We start from the raw sequence: 18,704 nt of genomic DNA on the forward strand, positions 1-18,704 counted from the left end.
TAATAATAATGTTGGAAGGGACCTTGGAGGTCATCTAATCCAAACCCTGTTCAGGCAGGAAACCCTATACAATTTTAAACAAATGGCTGTTCAGTCTCTTCTTAAAAACTTCCAGTGTTGGAGCTAAGTTCTAAGTCAAGTGGTTCTTCAGGCATCCTTTCATTTGGTATTTATATTATTATATATACAACATTATATCCAAGTTACGAGTCCGCACTTAATTCCTGTTTTTCTTGTTCAGATCAATAGAACAACAATGCAATAGAATAGTTTGAGAATCTACACTTTTGCTCTTCCAAGTGAAGCTTGGGTCACCATAACCTGTAAGCGAATACAGCATCCTGGCGATCATAGCATGTAGTGTCTATATGTGCATAAGTTTGGAGGTCAGGTCTGGTCGTTATTTAGATGAGAAGCCTCCAGGGAATACCATAGTAGAGAACATGAAAAAAACATGCTGAAAGAAGACAAGGACAGACATTTCTATATTGTGGCTAAAAAAATAACACAGATGGATCCGTGGAATCACCAGAAGCTGAGACTGACTCACATGAAAACTGACTCTTTAAAGCTTGGTTTAGATAGCAAAGCTATGCAAATGTCCACTTTTCTTCAGGAAAAGGAATAAAGGTAACTTCAGCTGGGGTGGGGGTGGTGAGATCATTGGGACAAGACATTTCTGTGGCTAATTTTGTTGCTCCTTTGTTCTGCAGGCAAAAGTGGGCTTGCTCTGCTTTTGCAGTATTAGTCACAATAGAAGATAAGAGTGGAATAATGTTGCCCCACACTTGCTTTAAACATTCACGTTCATTTTGGGGAAAAATTGTTACTTCTACAACACATGCAAACAATGGTGGTTTCGGGTGCTCTTTTCGGCAGTCCCTGGTAGCTACCTCTCCCTGGTGTTTGCTGACTCTCATACCTCTCGTTGGGAGAGGGAGCTGACGAAGAAACTCCACTTGCTAGGTTTTACGGGGGATGCTCTGGGAGATTATGGTCTCAAGGATGCCCAGTTTAGGGTAGTCCAACGGCTTGTGGACATAGATTTGCAATATTTAAGAGCCAGAGCCAACAAAACCTGCTCCCCTTTGATCTTCAGCCATTCTAATAATTATGGATTGAGGATGGCTTCATATTTCTATACTCTAACCATCCCCAAGTATAGAAGAGTCTTTTCCCTGGCCCGTTTCAATGTCTTGCCTTCAGCATTACTCGATGGGTGATTTAAGAGGCTCCTGTTTAGTGAGCGACTATGCCCCTGTGACGGCCGAAGTTGAAACTGTGGAGCATGTCTTATCATACTGCCCTATGTATAACACAGACAGAATTAAATTATTCTCTCTCCTTGGAATTGATCCCTCTGGTTTTAATGTTAGTAATTTGGTTTTATATTGTCTAGGGGATGGCTCCTCCTATATTACTTCTCAGGTCTCTAAATTTCTTTTAAGAGCTGTAACTACCAGAGGAGAACGTTGTAATTCCCTTTAGCCAAGGCTTCTGGTGTTTAATTGTTTGTGATATATTTTTCTTGTGTTTTCTTTTGTTGCACATGCATTTTGGTCTGTGGCCGCAAAATAAAAATTATTATAACACATGCAAACACAGATGGTCACAATAAAAGCCCTGAACAAGCACCAAGCCATCCAGATTGAAAAAAAAATACTGATTTTCATCTCAGAGAAAAAAGGACAAGTGTTGCAGATGTTTAAAGGCCTTGCCCCCATATCCCCATTTCCGATGGATTTGTACATTAATACATTTAGCAAATGAACATGGGAAGCAATTGTGGCCCCCAAATGACTGGAATGTAATATGAAGAGGCAAGGCTGAGCCTGGAATGAAGCTCAACCACCAGCAACTCTTCCATTGGAGGCTTCCCTGGCTGGGCAGACAATTATCCCTGGTGCTTTGCCATTCCCTGTATATGCTGGTTGAACATGCATTGAGAGGAGGCTTTTGCTGCGAATGGCAAAAGAGGCTGGTCCCTGCTTCTGGCCCTGGGTTTCCAGGCACCTCTTGGGACTGGCAGTTGAAGAGAAGAGAAAAGTAGACAGGGGAGCACTGCCCTTAGTCCTGTGGGTCCTGGCACTGCTGGCAGGTGGCCATGTCAGCCAGGTAGGGCTCCACCTGGATGGTGCATGAGAAGAAGCCAAACTTGCTTTGTAGCAGAGCTGTGGCTTCTTGTAGCACAACCTCCATGTCAGCATCGGATTCTGGAAACAAAAGTCAAAGTAGGGTCAGTTGTAATCTGGCTCAGAATATCTCATGCATTCCCCTACAGGGGAAATAAAACCTACTATTTGTAGTACTCAGGCTAGAATAGCAGAGATCCTATTTTGTATCCTCTGCATCTCCCAAGTAAGACTACAAAAGACAATTTTCTGAAAAAGCTTAAGGGCAGCAAAGGCTTGTGATAAGATATACAGTAAAAAAGGGGTCTCCAACCTTGGGCATTTTATGACATGTGGACTTCAACTCCCAGAATTCCTCAGCCAGCCATGAATTCCTCAGCTGGCCATGCTGGCTGAGGAATTCTGGGAGTTGAAGTCCACAAGTCATAAAGTGCCCAAGGTTGGAGACCCCTGCAGTAAAGGGTTCCATTTTATAATGGGCAAGGCCAGGAACCACCGGGGAGAGATTGAAAGTTTTAAAGATGAAATGGGAGCCTTATACATCGGTAAACAAGATTTAAGATAGTTTCAAAAATTGAAAAAGAACCTCTAAACTTGTATTCAAATATTTGGTTCTCCTGGAAGTCTTTGGAGGCAACGACAATAGTAGCAATATCACAACCACAACCACCCACACTAGGAGAAAGTAAAATCTTAAAATCCAGTGTATTCTTGGTCATACCATTAAAAAAAAAACTGTGGGTTTCTTCCATTCTGTCTTTCCAGGATCCAGAAATGTGCTTCTGTCACAATCTGTCTATTTTTAAGCCTGTACACTCCTTATAAACCAAGTCTGAAAGCCCATGAAAGACTGCAGATTTCCTGCATGGTTTACAGCTGCTCAGAATGGAGGAAAAAAGTACTCACCAATGGCTATGTGTACAGCCACAACATGATGGCTGAGAGTTAAAGCCCAAAGATGCAGATTATGGACATGCTTCACACCTTTGACAGAGAGCAGGGTTTCCTTAACTGCTTGGAACTCCACACCTCGTGGTCTCCCTGAAGGATAGAAAGAAATGGCACCCGCTTAACTGGGTCCAATTCCATCCCCATTTAGAAGCCTCTGATCCCTGCTCGAATTGTGCAAAGTGACTGCCTCTTGTGTAATCCAAACCTACCATAAAGCAGTCATTTTACACACAGATCCTGGGAGGAAGCCACAAGATGCAGAAGAAGAGAGGTATCTTCTATGCCAGGGGTGTCAAACTCAACTTCATTGAGGGCCGCATCAGCATTGCAGTTGCCCTCAGCGGGCTGGGTGGGTGTGGCCTACTGGGTGGGTGTGGATGGAGTGGGTGTGGCCAGCTCTACATGGATCGCGTCAAGGGTGCCTGTGGGGGCCTGGGGGAGGAGGAGCCTCACTGTTCCTCTCAGGCCATGCGGGGGGGGGTGGCTTATGGAGCTAAGACTGAGTGCGTTTCAGCATAGATGGCCACCACAAAATTGTACATTGGCTCCTGGCTGGCCAGGGCCAGGGCCAAGGCAGAGGGGTCCGTTCCCTCACTGTTTCCAGGATGGCTTCGCGGGCCACATGAAACCACTTCGCGGGCCGCATCCGGGCCCCGGGCCTTGTGTTTGACATGTCTGTTCCATGCAATTTCCCCTAAGCTAAGGAAAGCACTGTCACATCAACTAGGTAGCTCAACATGGAGACATTATTCCAAGACCAGTCTTGAGAAAACACTCAGTTCCATTTATTTTTGTACTGAAATTTGAGAGGACTAGTATACATCATTTTATTTTTTGCATTGATCAGAAAAATCACTTTCCAGCTCTGTCCCCCCCCCCTCCAATGGAGAGCATAGCCACTTTCTATATGTGCAAGTTGCACAGAGCCTTGGTTTAGTTAAAATTTGTTGAGTAAGTCCAACATACTGTAGGTTGGCTTCACATAATACATTAAATCTCAACTGATGATTAATAAGTGTGTGAATGATTAAAACTCAATAAATGATTAATCAGTATATCAACAATACTATCTAACATACACACTTGATTCTATACGGTTCTTTTATCAAAGACAAGTAGTTACCTGAAACTCTGAGCATCCAGCATTGCTGAATTGTGGAAATTAGCAATCTTTCTTTCAAAGTCTAATTTCCATGAACTAGTGATGGCTGCCATAGATTTGGACAGCATAACAAGCCTCAGGTATGCTATTGCCCAAATTTAAAGAGTTGTGGCTCATACACATTTAACAGAAATTCCATAAACATAGCTTGCATATTCTAACTATGGTAATCGTGTATATGTTGGGAAATCATTCCAGTTGGGTATAATCATCTGTGGTGGTCTTTTTATTTAAAAATGCTGTTCCCAAACAGAGGGACATTGATGCTGTCACTAATCTAAAAACCATTATACAATTCTTAGTTTGTTACTGAAGTTTGAAAAGAACCACGGCTAATAGTCAGTCTCCTAGTGTTTCCTTGAAACCCAAGCCATATGTGAGCCTCCCTCACCCTGATATGGGCTCTTGGCCATTTCCAGTAAATTGCATAATGCTTTCAGAATTTTTAGCTGTAATCATGCCATCTGCAACCTGGATGGTCTGAATGGTACAATGGGTGTCCCACTGGTACACTTGAAAGCCAGGTTAGGGACAGATCATTATGGAGAAAACCTATCTATGTGGTTGCTAAGAGTCGACACTAACTTGAGGGCACCTAACCAATCAATCAAATCAATGCCAACTAAGTGCAAACATGAGTGGCAAATGTAAATAGGATTTGAGCCAAATCAGGACAAATGCAAGATAAGAGGAGCCCTTGAGAAACTTCAAGGTTTGCAGAAGGATAAAGGATTTTTTATTTAAATCGACAGATTTAACTGTCAGTACCTATCCTTCCATTCCCCCTTTCCCCCGCCATCACAACTGATGAAGTTTCTTGGATGAGAAACAAAACATTGTGTTCTTTTTCCTCAAGGAAAAAAACCAGCCCAGTTGCCTTTTGGAAAAGCACCTTTGAGACAGCTATGACCTGGCTGGCTGAGAATCTCCACAGATATTTAAATGGACAAACCAACTAAAGAACAGGACAGCAAGGACTGAATATCCTTTGGTATCACAGAATATCAAATGCCAGGTGGAAAATTAAAAAACAGGAAGCAGGAACAGACTGCCAGGTTGATTTCTTTGCAGCCTGTAATACCTTGCAGTAGGTATGTCTACTTGCCAAAACCCCTAAAGTGGAGCATTTCAATTGGGCTGTGTGCAACGTTTTGTTACTGATCCCACTGGAAATTATCCCATTTATTGTACGGTAACTAATTGTAGGTAGTTGATCACTATCATCATCAAGATAATTTCTTCATCTTATTACTTTGATCAACGCAGACTCTGCCTTGGTTATTTTCTTATTTCAAAAGTGTTAATAGTTTGCCACTTGAGTCAAGAGATCTAAAAGCCAACTTATGAGCAGACCCTGTGGTGGGTTCTCATTTCTTCACTTTTTGATATACATAACTAAAGAGATTTTTGTCATTATTTTCTTCCTCAATGTACTTAAGGAAAATTCCTTTGCTCTTGACATCATTGCCCAAAACTGTAAATACATTTATATCATCCACTTACACTTAATTATAGAGAAACCACTGTTAATTATTAGTAATTTCCTATAATAAAATTGATTATCTGCAAGAATCATTCTAGAATTATTTTAACAATGTCCATCCCCCTGTAGTGTAGCGCTCTTGCAGCTCTGAAAGACAACTTACCTTCCATGAGTACTCGAAAGACATCACGAAGGATGGTTAAGGTGGAGCCCAACACAAAGACTGAGAAGAGGAAAGTACTCACTGGGTCAGCAATCTTACATTGGGGCTGCAAAAGAGGAGAGGGAATGGCAGGTAGTATGAAGCATCCTGGTACTTATCTCCCAATTCTGACACCCTGGGTTGATTTTGCAAAGGAAAAGGACAAGTAGTCACATCAAACCCCTTATTTTTTTATAGCCAAGGTTCTCAGTAGAATGTTTATATATTTTGATCTTCATTAACATTGTTATACCCGAGCTATAAAAATTCACATGCCCATTAAATAGATGCCATTTTGATGGACTGATAGCCTAGACAGAGTACAGTAGGCCCAAATTTTGGGCAGACAATTCCTCTGAAGGTAACTGGGTTTTCTATGTTACACTGCAATTTTGTTTTATGGTTATTTTAATTCTTTTAAAAATATTTTGCTCTCTTTAAACACACACCCATCATTAAATTCATCGGTAAGTTTGTTTTCTTTTAGATTTCTTTTATGCAATTTGATATTCTGTTACTGGCCAACCAATCGTGGTTGCACTTTTTGTGGGAGTACTCTTAAAATTCCAAACGTGTCCTCTACATCACACACAGAAATTGTTGTCATTATATGTCAATGAGTATAATTACTAGGTACAGTGTTTCTCAACCTTGACAATTTTAAGGCATGTGGACTTCAACTCCCAGAATTCCACAGCCAGCAATGCTGGCTGTGGAATTCTGGGAGTTGAAGTCCACATGCCTTAAAATTGTCAAGGTTGAGAAACACTGTACTAGGAGTTTCTGGGTCCACTTTCTCCCAAGTAGTCTGGATAGGAACTTGGGATCTCTTCCACTGAACACCTGCATGTACAGCAAATGAAATGGAGGTGTGTTTTGCAAGGAAAATGTATCTTGTTCTAACGTTCAGATACCTATATCTCTGTTTCCCTGAGCCTGATCACCCAATCAGACCCATCATTAGGGCAAAGATATCTGGCCCAACCATATGTTCTTCTGCAATGTGTGAGGAAGAGCTATTTCTTCCGTCAGTTGTTTATTTACAGTATTTATCTCCTGGGTGACTTTAGTTGTGCTGGGAATCCACAACTACTTTTCTGCACAACTACTGTCTCAGGCTGGGGGGAAAGTAGAAGTAATGGAGGGAGATGCTCATAAGAGAGGTCTTCATTTAGAGAACAAGAGAAAGATTTGATTGTATTAAAAAGTATCATAACCTGATCCTTCATACCTTGAAATAGATGACAGTGGCAGCCACAAAGACCCCAATGCTTTGAAGTAGGTCCCCCACCACATGTACAAAAGCCGCTCGGACACTGGTGTTGTCATGGGTGGGAATGGAGGGGCCATGGGGGCTGTCCTCAATCTGTTCATAGCCTCTTGTGCTGAATCCATGACTGTGTGCAGAACCTGACTGATGCAGAAGGTAGGCCATGCTGTGGAGAGTTTCAAGAGTGGTAACTATGGTCATCTTTGTCTCTGTTTCTCACCAAACAATCCTAAAAATCCCATCCATCTCAGCAAACCCTCTTCTACCCATAGTTCCTGCTCCTTCACCAATCGGTGCAGACAACTGGACTAGCATATGTGCCATATTCATAGTGGTGATATTGTTTAATTACAAAATATTCATAGTGAAAATGTAGCAGTTATAGTATAGATCAGGGATAGGCAACTTTGGCTCTTTTATGACTCGTGGACTTCAACTCCCAGAATTCCTATGCTGGCTCAGGAATTCTAGGAGTTGAAGTCCACGAGTCATAAAAGAGCCAAGGTTGCCTATCACTGGTATAGATCCTTAAGGGCATCTCCCAATCAGTGCTTTTAGGGCAACCAAGCAAAATAGGAAATCTTTCAAATATACACGTGTTTTATTTTGATACATAATTGTTTATCTAATATTTTAGAATTGCCCTGCAGGAAGCAAGACAGGCTAGGTGGAATGCTGCCTGATAGGATCCGCAATGGTTTCCACATTATCTCCAGCATCCAGAAGGATTAAAAAGCAACTGTTTTGGGAAAAGACACTTTGTAAAGATGAACAGTGAAGAGCAGTGGATTCTAGCAAATCAGATCAAAAGACCACCTAAAGTACAAGTTTCTTTCCAATCAAACCAGTCAAATAATTCTGGAAATATCAACAAAACCCCACAAACACAGTGGCATCTTAAAGAGAAGTAGAACAAATTTCTTATGACCACAAACATGCAATCAGTGGAACTATATGGCTGACAGCTTGCAAGCTTGTTGCTTAATCAATGCCACATAGACACTCTATCTCAGTGATGGCGAACCTTTTAGAGACCGAGTGCCCAAACTGCAACCCAAAACCCACTTATGTATCGTCGGGTGCCGGGTGGGCGTGGCCCATTGGCTGGGTGTGGCCCACTGGCTTTGCGTGGCTGCAGTGATAATGGCAGACTGGGTGGGACTAAAAAGTTTAATCGATCAATTCCAACTTTGCAAGATTTTTTTTTCCCGCGAGAAGTTGAAATTGACTGATTTCACCTTTGACTGATTGAACCTTTTTTTTTTTGCACATGGCGGTGGAGACCTAAAGCGAAAAGGTTTTATAAAACCCAGCTGAAGGCCTAGGACTGGGGCGATGGCGCGCGTGCCCACAGAGAGGGCTCTGAGTGCCGCCTCTGGCACCCGTGCCATAGATTCACCACCACTGCTCTATCAGATAAAGTTACCTCCTCAGAGAGTTAATATTCAAATATTTTCCCCACCCTAGAAATCCTTACATGATGTTCACTCCCACTGCGCAGGCTGAAGTGCCCAGCATCACAGAAGCTTCAATCTCATAGTCGTTGCTAATTATACGGGCTGAAGCTAAGTAGACCAGCACTCCTGTCACGATCCAGATAGAGACGACAGAAGCCAAGGCACCCAGTGTTTCTGTGAGAAAAAAGAAAGCAGCTGTTCAGGTTCCCTGACTATCTTGACAATTTTCTTCCTGATCTTTCTGCAAGCTGCTCAGGAAATAGTAATGCAGACTGGCATTTATTTCACACCAAAAGGGCAAAACGTAGACCTCACCTCGGCTCTGTTCAAAATTATTTGGAGAAAAAATTGAGAGAATCTACAGGCTAGTTTAAATTTTCACACTGGCCCTTTCCCTACTTGCCGTTTAGAGATGTTTTAGAATGCCTTGACAATTGCCATGCTCTCCTTAGATCAATTGATATTTTAATGTCACCTAGCCACCATGTCAAAGTAACAGTGAAGTAGATAGGCTTTATATCATTTCTACAGTGCTGGGTGATGTTACCAAGACAGTAAAAATGACCACTCATTTCATTACTAGTGGAAGATTTAAACAGCCTTATATTGTGATTTTTTTCTCTAACCTTACATTCTCTAATCAGTTGTATTTAGTGAACAATTGCATTTATTAGCTAATGCTCAAGATTTGAAATCTGAGTTTCAACAATACATAAAATGAGAACTGCCAAATGTACAAACCAGATTCAGAAGAGGGAGGAGTCCTTGAGTTTACATTGATAACAACTGATAAATAACAAGAAAAGCAAAGGGAGCTCCAAAAAGATAATTGTTTTGGCATTTTTATTATGTTCAGGCTTTTAACTGCATAGTCCACAACAAAATGTATATAGATTTTAAAAATATAGATGTATCCAGTCATCTCACTTGGCTATTTTAGAATGTATTTGATGATTAGGCAGTAACAATTAAACAGTATAAGGTGCAAGTAAATGATTCAATATTGGAATAATTGAGAAAGGAGTGTAACCAAGGTACTAGACTTTATTTAACTTTCATGCAGAATATATCATGAGAAATGCTGAACCAGATGAAATAGAAACTGAAATTCAACTTGTTGGGAGAAACATCAACAGCCTTAGAAATGGTAATGATACCTTGAGGTCTTGAAGTGAGGAAGGCATCTCTAGTTAAATCTCTTGTTAAAAATGAAAAAAGGGAGTGCAAAAGCTTGCTCCATTCTCAATATAAGAAACCCCTAAGGCTATGTCAAAAGGCAATGCTAACTCAATGCAAATTGAGAAGAAGTTGAAGTAATCGCATAGTATTTTCCTAGCCTCAAAAATGTAGAGGGGTGGTGACTATAGCCATGAAATGAAAACATATAACCTCCTTCAAAGCTAAGTTTAGGCAAAATATTAATGTGAAGAAACAACAAGTCTGCATTATCATTATGGCTTTCCAGGTATATGGCTATGAAAGCTGTAAAAATTGATTGAGAATACCTTGGGTGACAAGAACAGATCATTCAATACCAGAGGAAGTAAAATCAGACTGATCACTGGACACACATTGATAAAAAAATTAATGGTGAAATAGTTTGATACACAATGTGAAAAGACCCTTCTCATACTGGAGAAAATCTTGATACTTGGAAAAATCAAAGGCAATAAGAAAAAAAAGCCAAGACAAAATAAGGTGTCTAGATACTATCACTGATACAACTATATAATAGTAGTAGTAGTAATAATAATAATAATAATAATAATAATAATAATAATAATAATAATAATAATAATTTGGAACACAACACGCCAGATATTGCAGTTGTGGAGAACCGAAGTGTACAGCTGATTGATATTGCTGTACCAGGAGATGCCAGAGTCAAAGAAAAAGAAATGGAAAAAATTACGAAATATCGCGACCTGGCCATTGAAACTGCACGATTATGGATGAAACGTGTAACAGTGATACCCATTGTCATCGGGGCACTGGGAACTATGTCCAAAAACTTTGCAAAATACATCAAGAAACTGCAGCTTCCTGCAATAACTCCAGCAATGTTATAAAAAACTGTGCTACTCGGAACATCTTATATTTTAAGGAGGTACCTGGTTGACACCTAGGATGCTGGTAGCAACCCATGTCAACCATCAGCACCAGCCAATTTGAGTGTTCAGTTGACTGAGGTTCATGTCTAATGAATAAAAGATAATGATGATGATGATGATGATGATGATGGTGGTGGTGGTGGTGGTGGTGGTGGTGGAAGGGACCTTGGAGGTCATCTAGTCCAACCCCCTACTTGCAATATGCTTGCAATAACTCAAAGTAGTAGTTATTAGTAATTTTAGAGATGCCACTTCAGAGTCCCCAAACTGCAACAGAGTATAGTGACATCAGATCTACCCTGTCCATGATACATGAGTTAGTAGATGAGGTGCCAAAAAGTAAAAACCAGAGGAGAAAATCATTCAGAGGGCCTATAATAGACACACTCCCATAGCTGGGCAATATAATTAAGTATATTGCCACTCTGTGAGATGGGTGGTTTTCAAATTTGATAAATAGAAATAGAAAATGGATGAAAATAGAAAAAAGGCAGCTTTGGGAACAATCATGACCAGGATGATTAAGAACAGCCATTGACATTTTGTTCCTGAGACAAGACTAGAACTCATAGTCTCCTGGTTTCTAACCTGATGTCCTAACCAAATTGGCTCTCAATAAGTAATTTATACAATTGTAAATAAAAACAAATTAATAATTATTTAATTACAAATAACCAAACTATAGGGTAACTGATTGCAATGGTCTTGTGAGTATATCAAAGGAATTCATCAGCTCTGATAGTGAGTCTTTTGCCTTCCTCCCTTTCCTCATTAAAGATATATACACCTATCCATTCTAGAAGTTCTTTGGGCTTCTAATTGCCAACAGATTACCTAGAGTCCTAGACAAACAGTTGAAGGAAGGGAGGGAAAAGCAAACTGTAGGGAAGTCTTAGACCAGTGATGGCGAACCTTTTAGAGACCGAGTGCCCAAACTGCAACCCAAAACCCACTTATGCATCGTTGAGTGCCGGGTGGGTGTGGCCCATTGGCTGGGTGTGGCCCATTGGCTGGGCGTGGCTGCCGTGGTAACGGCAGACTGGGTGGGACTAAAAAGTTCAATCAATCAATTCCAACTTTGCAAGATCTTTTTTTTCCCGCGAGAAGTTGAAATTGACTGATTGATTGAACCTTTTTTTATATATATACACGGTGGTGGAGGCCTAAAGCGAAAAGGTTTTATAAAACCCAGCTGAAGGCCTAGGACTGGGGTGATGGCACGCGTGCCCACAGAGAGGGCTCTAAGTGCCGCCTCTGGCACCTGTGCCATAGGTTCGCTACCACTGTCTTAGACAATGGACAAGTACATCGCACGGATACCAGGTGAAATGTTCAAAATAGGCAGCCCTGAAAATAGATGCTGGAGAATATTCTTGATTAGTTTTGCATCTGATTCTCTGCCTCAAAAGAGAGTCCACAAGTCCCCTGCAAATCCAAAACAATCTTTTGATCATCATCAAACATCTAAAAAGGAAAACAGATACATAAATCTTCTTTTATCTTCAGTCAGTCATTCTGCTTCCTTACTCCCTTCTCTCCTGGAGTTCTCTGCATGCAGCATTCAGATAACCCCTTAAACTCTGAGCCCAAACCTCAGTCCAGGGGAGAGGACCCCAAACTTTAAAAAAATCTGTAAGCAATTATAACATACTATAGATCCTATGTCTCCAGGGACCTTAATCACAGTGCACATAGCTCTATCTTGCTTTTTCTAAGCATTTTGCCCTCACACTGCTTTGCAGTGGTTCAAAAGGGAGAAGAAATTCATTCCTTCTAGTCTTTCACACAAACATTTCTTTTGAAGATGTCTCACAATATGTTCAAATGCTGTTTTTTATTTTAATTGATGTAATTATTTTGTCAAAAAACAGAGAAAAGCAGAGGGGACAATAGGGGGGGGGGAAGCATTCACAGAGAAGAGAATACCATAGTTGCATATATAAAAGATACTGTACAGTATTGACAAGTATTTTTTTAAGAAGGGAACAACAATCCCAGACCTCAAACACGGGAGAGCAATACTCACCAAAAGTATGTTTCAGATGGATTTATATTATAGTTCAAGGAAGTAAAACAAATACATGTTGGACTATTGACTTCAATGGATAAGATGGAGATACCTTGGCACAGGCTATCATGGAAGGAATACAGCAAACATTCTGTCCTAAACCAATACCAATGTTAAAAAAGACTCTGATCAGAGGAAAATCTTACACCACAAGATCAGAAGGATTATCCTTCAGAATTCATTCATTTTGTCAATGGAAAACAGGCACAGGTTAGTGTGAATAGCCCTCAGATGTAGCATAAGTGAAACCAGGGACAAATGTCCTGTTGTCTAAGGACTTCTTCATGAACACATCTTTTAGAGTTTTCTAGAAATGTACATTTCATTCAGACTTTCCTGTAAAAGGCCAATTCAGTTATTATAATGTCCTCTCTAATCTCTTCAGGCAAAATGGTAACCTTAATTCTCAATGTCAATTATAGAAAAGGACTCTAACTTCCAGTGTAAAAAACATGCTTCAGCTTTCTGCTAATGTCAGAGAAGGGTTCTAACCTGTTTGAATGATGGGAGGCGAGATACTATAGGAATGCTTTCATTGGTTAGCTATTGAAAGGACCTACCTGAGCGGTGCCAGCCAAAGCTCATGGTTTTGGTGGCTGGGCGAGTGGAGACCCAGAGTGAAAAGAGGCTGACACCCATGCTGCCCATATCTGTCAACAGGTGGGCTGCATCTGTCATGATGGCCAGGCTATGTGCCATGTATCCACCTGGAAGGCAAACAGACAGGCCCCAGGGGCTCTCAAAGGCATAGATGGAGACAGATCAATTAAAAACTAGTATATGTATGTGCACAACTTGCTAAACTGGTGGATAAGGTAATCATGTTTTGTTGTGTATCAATTTATGTGTTGTACAAACAGAAGCCTTTTAGTCAGTTTATTGTTTAATGAGTTGGATGAACCAGAAAATGAGTTAATTCAACAGCCAGGTTAAGTGTGTTTAGATGAATGCAGATGATTAATAAATTAATAAATAGAGAGGGCAGATCTATTATACCTTTTGACAAAACTGACCTATAACTTCTCCAACCATGAAGAGAAAGCAGACCAGACAAGCAATGCTGAGTTTCCGCTGAGCCTGAAGTTTCTGTTGACTTTGATTGGTGGAACATGGCACAAGGTGACAATGGGGGACCACACACGGCTCCATCTTGAGACCCACCATGGATATATTTGCATGGCCATTTTCTGAGGGCAGGTTGGGAAAGCCCTCTTGAGAACCTGCAAACAAACTGAAAAAATATTGGGCCATCAGAAGAATCCTCCATCAGATGCCAGAAGTACTAATAAAGGAGAATATTTGTAGCTCAGGGTTGACATGAGGGTTGACATGAAATGTCTGCAAGAAAACAAACAAGCTCAGAGAGCACCAAGGACCCCTAATGCCAGAAGTCCACATCAATTCCCCCCCCCCGCCTCCAATGTTGCAATGGTGTTAATCCAATATCCAGCAAGAGTAGAAAAATCGCAAGTCAAATCTGATGAAGGCTTGAGCAGAAATCATGAAGGTGCAGCCCACTGGATTCTGGTGAGAGCAGTAAAGATATATGTTCACATTTTTGTTTTATGGAGAAATAGCTGTGCCATTTAAAACCATGAATCACAAACAATGAGCAATACATATTGGCTGCACAATGGTTAACCTGATCAAATTAATTTATTTTATGAGAATGCATAATACATGAAATAATAAACTAGCTAAAGGGATGGTTTGAATAATATACTACCTCCCCATCCCTCCCTCCCTCCCTCCACAGTACATCTTCAAACAAGTGTATAAGTTATGTTCTACAAACTTTACTAGATCTTGAACTACCCTAGTTAAGGTACCTAGCAAACCGAACCAATTAGGAAGGAGATGGATGCACACCAGAAAGGAATTTACTGAGAATGACCTTCCTGACCATCCACCTTTGGCAGTGGAGTGACCAAGGAGGAGGAGTATCAACAACAACATATTGTCACTGTCACTCATTGTGATACTTAAACAGAACTGTCATGGTAATGATTGCAACTTGCTAATCCCTACTTCTCAGTGAATCCAATTTGGTGAATTCACACAATATACTGAAATTTAAACTAATCAAATGGATTAGGTTCGATCACTATACTGGCCCACCACAAAAATTAAATACTATTAACACTTATCAAACATATTATGCTGTCTGCCGGCATCACTTAGATCAGGGTCTTCAAACTTGGCCCTTTGATCACTTGTGGACTACAACTCCCAGAATTCCTCAGCCAGGCACGCTGACTGAGGAATTCTGGGAGTTGAAGTCCACAAGTGATAAAAGGGCCAAGTTTAAAGACCCCTGACTTAGATCTTTACTGAACTGATTTTTGAGCACAGCATATTTGCCCTAGGTTTTGAGTTGCTTGCAAGGAACAAAGAGTTAGGGAGGTTTCTTGACTTCCTGCCCTATTTGTGAGTCACTCAGAGATATTAGCCTGACCGCTGCAGGAGGCAGAACGCTGGATAACATGGAATGATTTTGGCCTGATCCCTGCAAAAGCATGTGATATAACACAAGTGTAACTCAGCTCTGATGTTCACCACCCTATATTTATTTGGAACCTGGCAGTATCTTTCATAAGCACTCAGCCAGGGAAGACAGATGCTAATAATACATTTCAGCACCCAGATGGATAATTAATAGCAAGGGATGGCTCAGTAAGCACTGAGCATCTTCTACCAATTTTGAGCCAACTCAATTCTCTGCCCCAACAAGAACTGAAAATCCCCAATACAGCTCATGAGGTTTTGCCATGGCAGCTGCACATTACAAGGGCTCTTCTAAAGAAACAGTTTCTTTGACTCCAGAGCAGATGCAAGCAAGCCTCCAGCAAAACTCTCAGCTGGACATGCTTCAACAGCAGGCCACTTGGGCAGTCAAGAGGGAGTGCAAGTTTTCAAGCCAATCCTTAGTAGAAACCACATATTTTGCTTTCCTCTATGGCTATCCAATCACTTTCATACCACAGGAAGTTCTAGGCAACCTAAATAAGGAACTGCAACTCATATGCTCCTGTACTCAGGGATCCCATCTCATACTTCCTGTGTGGTCAGAAGATTCACTACATTTCAGGTGTGTTAGCATTCACTTAGAAATCAAGAATTGGAAGATGTGTACCTCAGATAGGTTTTGGATTAGCTCCAACAGTATACTCACATCATGTCACCTAAAGACTGTCTTCTGCCCAAGTCATTCTATGGCCATGAATTGGGTTTAGGTGAACCTGATTCAGTTTATGTTAATTTGGGCACTTCCCCCACCCCTCCCCACTTTCTTCTTGTTGACTCTTAGGGTAGGCTTTGGATCCACCATACTCTTTTACTTGCACTGAGAAGGATGAAAATATGCTTAGTATGCAACTTTTTCCTCCTCTTCCTTCTTGCTCTGTCCCCATAACTTTGCTTTCTTCTGTCCTCAGTGAGACAGGCTTAAGTAATCTTTAGCTGGAAGAAATTAAAGGAGCATTTTCTCTCCCTTCTTCAACAACTCAGAAAATTAGACTCAAGGTGTAATATCTGCTAGGATTTGTTGCCCAGGACTTTAGAGGGACAGAACCAGTTTGTAGAGCGTATGGCACCAGGCTAGAAACTGGGAGACCATGAGTTCCAGTACTTAGGCACAAAGCCAGGTGGGTGACTGAGCTGATCACTCTCTCTCTGGCTAGGTAATGGTAAACCATTTCAGAAAATGTTCCCAAGAAAACTGCAGGCACTCACTAAAGTCCAGGCAGTCACTAACATGGAGGCACATGCTGTACACATACACTTTAAAGGGAATAGGGATTCAGATCAGTAACAAAGACCAAAACTGTTCTGCTGGTATTGTTTGCTGTGGGCTTCTTCCCCTTCAGTAGGGAAGGACCTCTACTTGGAGCCTTTTTTCCTTCACCCCTTTTGTCCCTCGTGTTCATGGTCCAATGGCAGGGAATCTGTGGAGAAGTACTGAAATGAATCTTGTCATTCGATCTTAATGGCTTTTATAATTGATCCCATTCCCTCTGATTATTTCAGATAGTTATACTTCAAAAAGGGCCTCTTCCCTGAGTAATCTGGAACAAGATTGCCCATTTCCTTCCCTCATGCTTCGCAGTGCAGGCTTGGAAGTTTTCATGGGGCCCAGCAGGGCAGGGCCTGCCTTCACGGGCAGAGCGGCCTAGTGAAGGGAGCTGGAACTCCAGGTTCAAATCCTATCCTCTCTCACATAAATGCTTTGAAACCTCAGTGGCGGGTTAGCCCAGAGGCGCTCGGTCCTCCTGCGCAAGAGAGCCCCCCCCCGCGGCCTTTTTCTTCTGGAGAGCTTTCCTGCAATGCCCGGCGCTCCAGCTCCGGACGCCATTTATTCCACAGCCGGCCAATCGGAGGAGCTGCAGAGGCAGCAAAGAAGCAGCGCCTAAGGCAGTGATGGCGAACCTTTTAGAGACCGAGTGCCCAAACTGCAACCCAAAACCCACTTATGCATCATCGGGTGCCGGGTGGGTGTGGCCCATTGGCTGGATGTGGCCCATTGGCTGGACATGCCCATTGGGTGGGCGTGGCTGCGGTGGTAACAGCAGACTGGGTGGGACTAAAAAGTTCAATCAATCAATTCCAACTTTGCAAGATCTTTTTTTTTCCTCGTGAGAAGCTGAAATTGACTGATTGATTGAACCTTTTTTTTTTTGTACACGGCGGTGGAGGCCTAAAGCGAAAAGGTTTTATAAAACCCAGCTGAAGGCCTAGGACTGGGGCAATGGTGCGCGTGCCCACAGAGAGGGCTCTGAGTGCCGCCTCTGGCACCCGTGCCATAGGTTCGCCACCACTGGCCTAAGGAAAGTCCCCTAGCCCCGCCCGCTTCTTTTGCACAGAAACTGAACATCCGACAGGCAGAACTTAAAGCCTGGCTTGGAGACTGGAAAAGTCCCGTCGCCAGTTTTGGTTCATCCCAGCTGAAGTTAAAAGACGAGCCAAGACTCCCCAGTCAACGCTGAGAGATTGCTCCAGAAAATGAATAAATGGAGGGTAACTACCAGTCAGGCCATCCTGTTTTCTAAGGTCAGCTAAAGGCCTGGCATCAGCTGCATCCACATACTAAACAGGATAGAGTTTAATAGGATTAGTTTTGGTTAGTTTTGTGCATGACAGTGTTCACTTATTTTTAAGTCCTGCCTTTCAGAATTGGTTAACTTAGGGTTCACTTTACTGTGTGTAAATAGATTAATTCCATTGTTGGTAGTGGGTATGTAGCCAGCAAGTTAGTAGAAGTAGTGTTTTAGGTATCAAAATTGTATTCCCTTCAAAGCACGAGGACAATCTGAAAGGTGTGACTGGAGTTGCTTCCAATTACATAGTTATTTAGACTTTCCTCCTAGCTACCTGGACGTAATAAATTCAAATAAAGAAATGCATCAACTAATCTATCCCTGAATTAACTTATTTTGGGGGACCATATAGTGGACCATAACTGAATTCAGTCGGTTGAGTTCACAACTTAATGCCCAGGATGTTTTAACAACAAATTAACCAAGATTAGAAGTAATTAAATGAGCCCTTGAAGTTGCCTGATTAGGTTAAGCATGTCCTGTGAAAAGTTAATATGATTTTGTATGGGGGGAGTGCTTATAGGGCAGGAGAAAATAAGGATTAGTTGAGGTGATACTCAAGGGGAGCTATACTTTTAGACATTTGCTGTCCGTGTGTGTGTGTGTGTGTGTGTGTGTGTGTGTCTACACAATTTGCCTTTTCAGCCTGAGCCACTGCCCATTTTTCTATCTCCAGCTAAAATTCACTGAAGGTGTGGAAGAGGACCCCTGTCCTTCCAGCACAATTGATCCTGATGACCTTCAGAGCTTCTCTCTCCCACGAGGCTTGGCTAAT

General features: G+C 41.7%; 1 protein-coding gene across 1 annotated transcript; it reads right to left on the reverse strand.

Annotated features, from left to right (window-relative positions):
• Positions 1 to 2,067: 2,067 nt before the first annotated feature.
• SLC30A3 (solute carrier family 30 member 3) lies at positions 2,068 to 14,000 on the reverse strand. The gene is made up of 7 exons (XM_015814852.1): positions 13,850 to 14,000; positions 13,397 to 13,543; positions 8,678 to 8,831; positions 7,162 to 7,366; positions 5,892 to 5,997; positions 3,039 to 3,173; positions 2,068 to 2,213 (listed from the first exon to the last, which is right to left on the reverse strand). Exons 1-7 carry the CDS (start codon positions 13,998 to 14,000, stop codon positions 2,068 to 2,070), a joined length of 1,044 nt encoding a protein of 347 aa, XP_015670338.1.
• Between the last annotated feature and the right edge of the window lie 4,704 nt (positions 14,001 to 18,704).

Source organism: Protobothrops mucrosquamatus, unplaced genomic scaffold (assembly GCF_001527695.2).
Source record: "Protobothrops mucrosquamatus isolate PMUCROS unplaced genomic scaffold, P.Mucros_1.0 scaffold286, whole genome shotgun sequence".
NCBI lineage: Eukaryota > Metazoa > Chordata > Lepidosauria > Squamata > Viperidae > Protobothrops > Protobothrops mucrosquamatus.

Excerpts from the sequence above, each read along its gene's own strand:
- SLC30A3 (XM_015814852.1), bottom strand. The coding sequence starts at position 14,000 with ATGGTGGGTCTCAAGATGGAGCCGTGTGTGGTCCCCCATTGTCACCTT. Across the intron at positions 13,544-13,849 it reads CATGGTTGGAGAAGTTATAG|GTGGATACATGGCACATAGC; the intron begins GTCAGTTTTGTC and ends TTTGCCTTCCAG. Across the intron at positions 3,174-5,891 it reads CTTTCGAGTACTCATGGAAG|GGAGACCACGAGGTGTGGAG; the intron begins GTAAGTTGTCTT and ends TCTATCCTTCAG.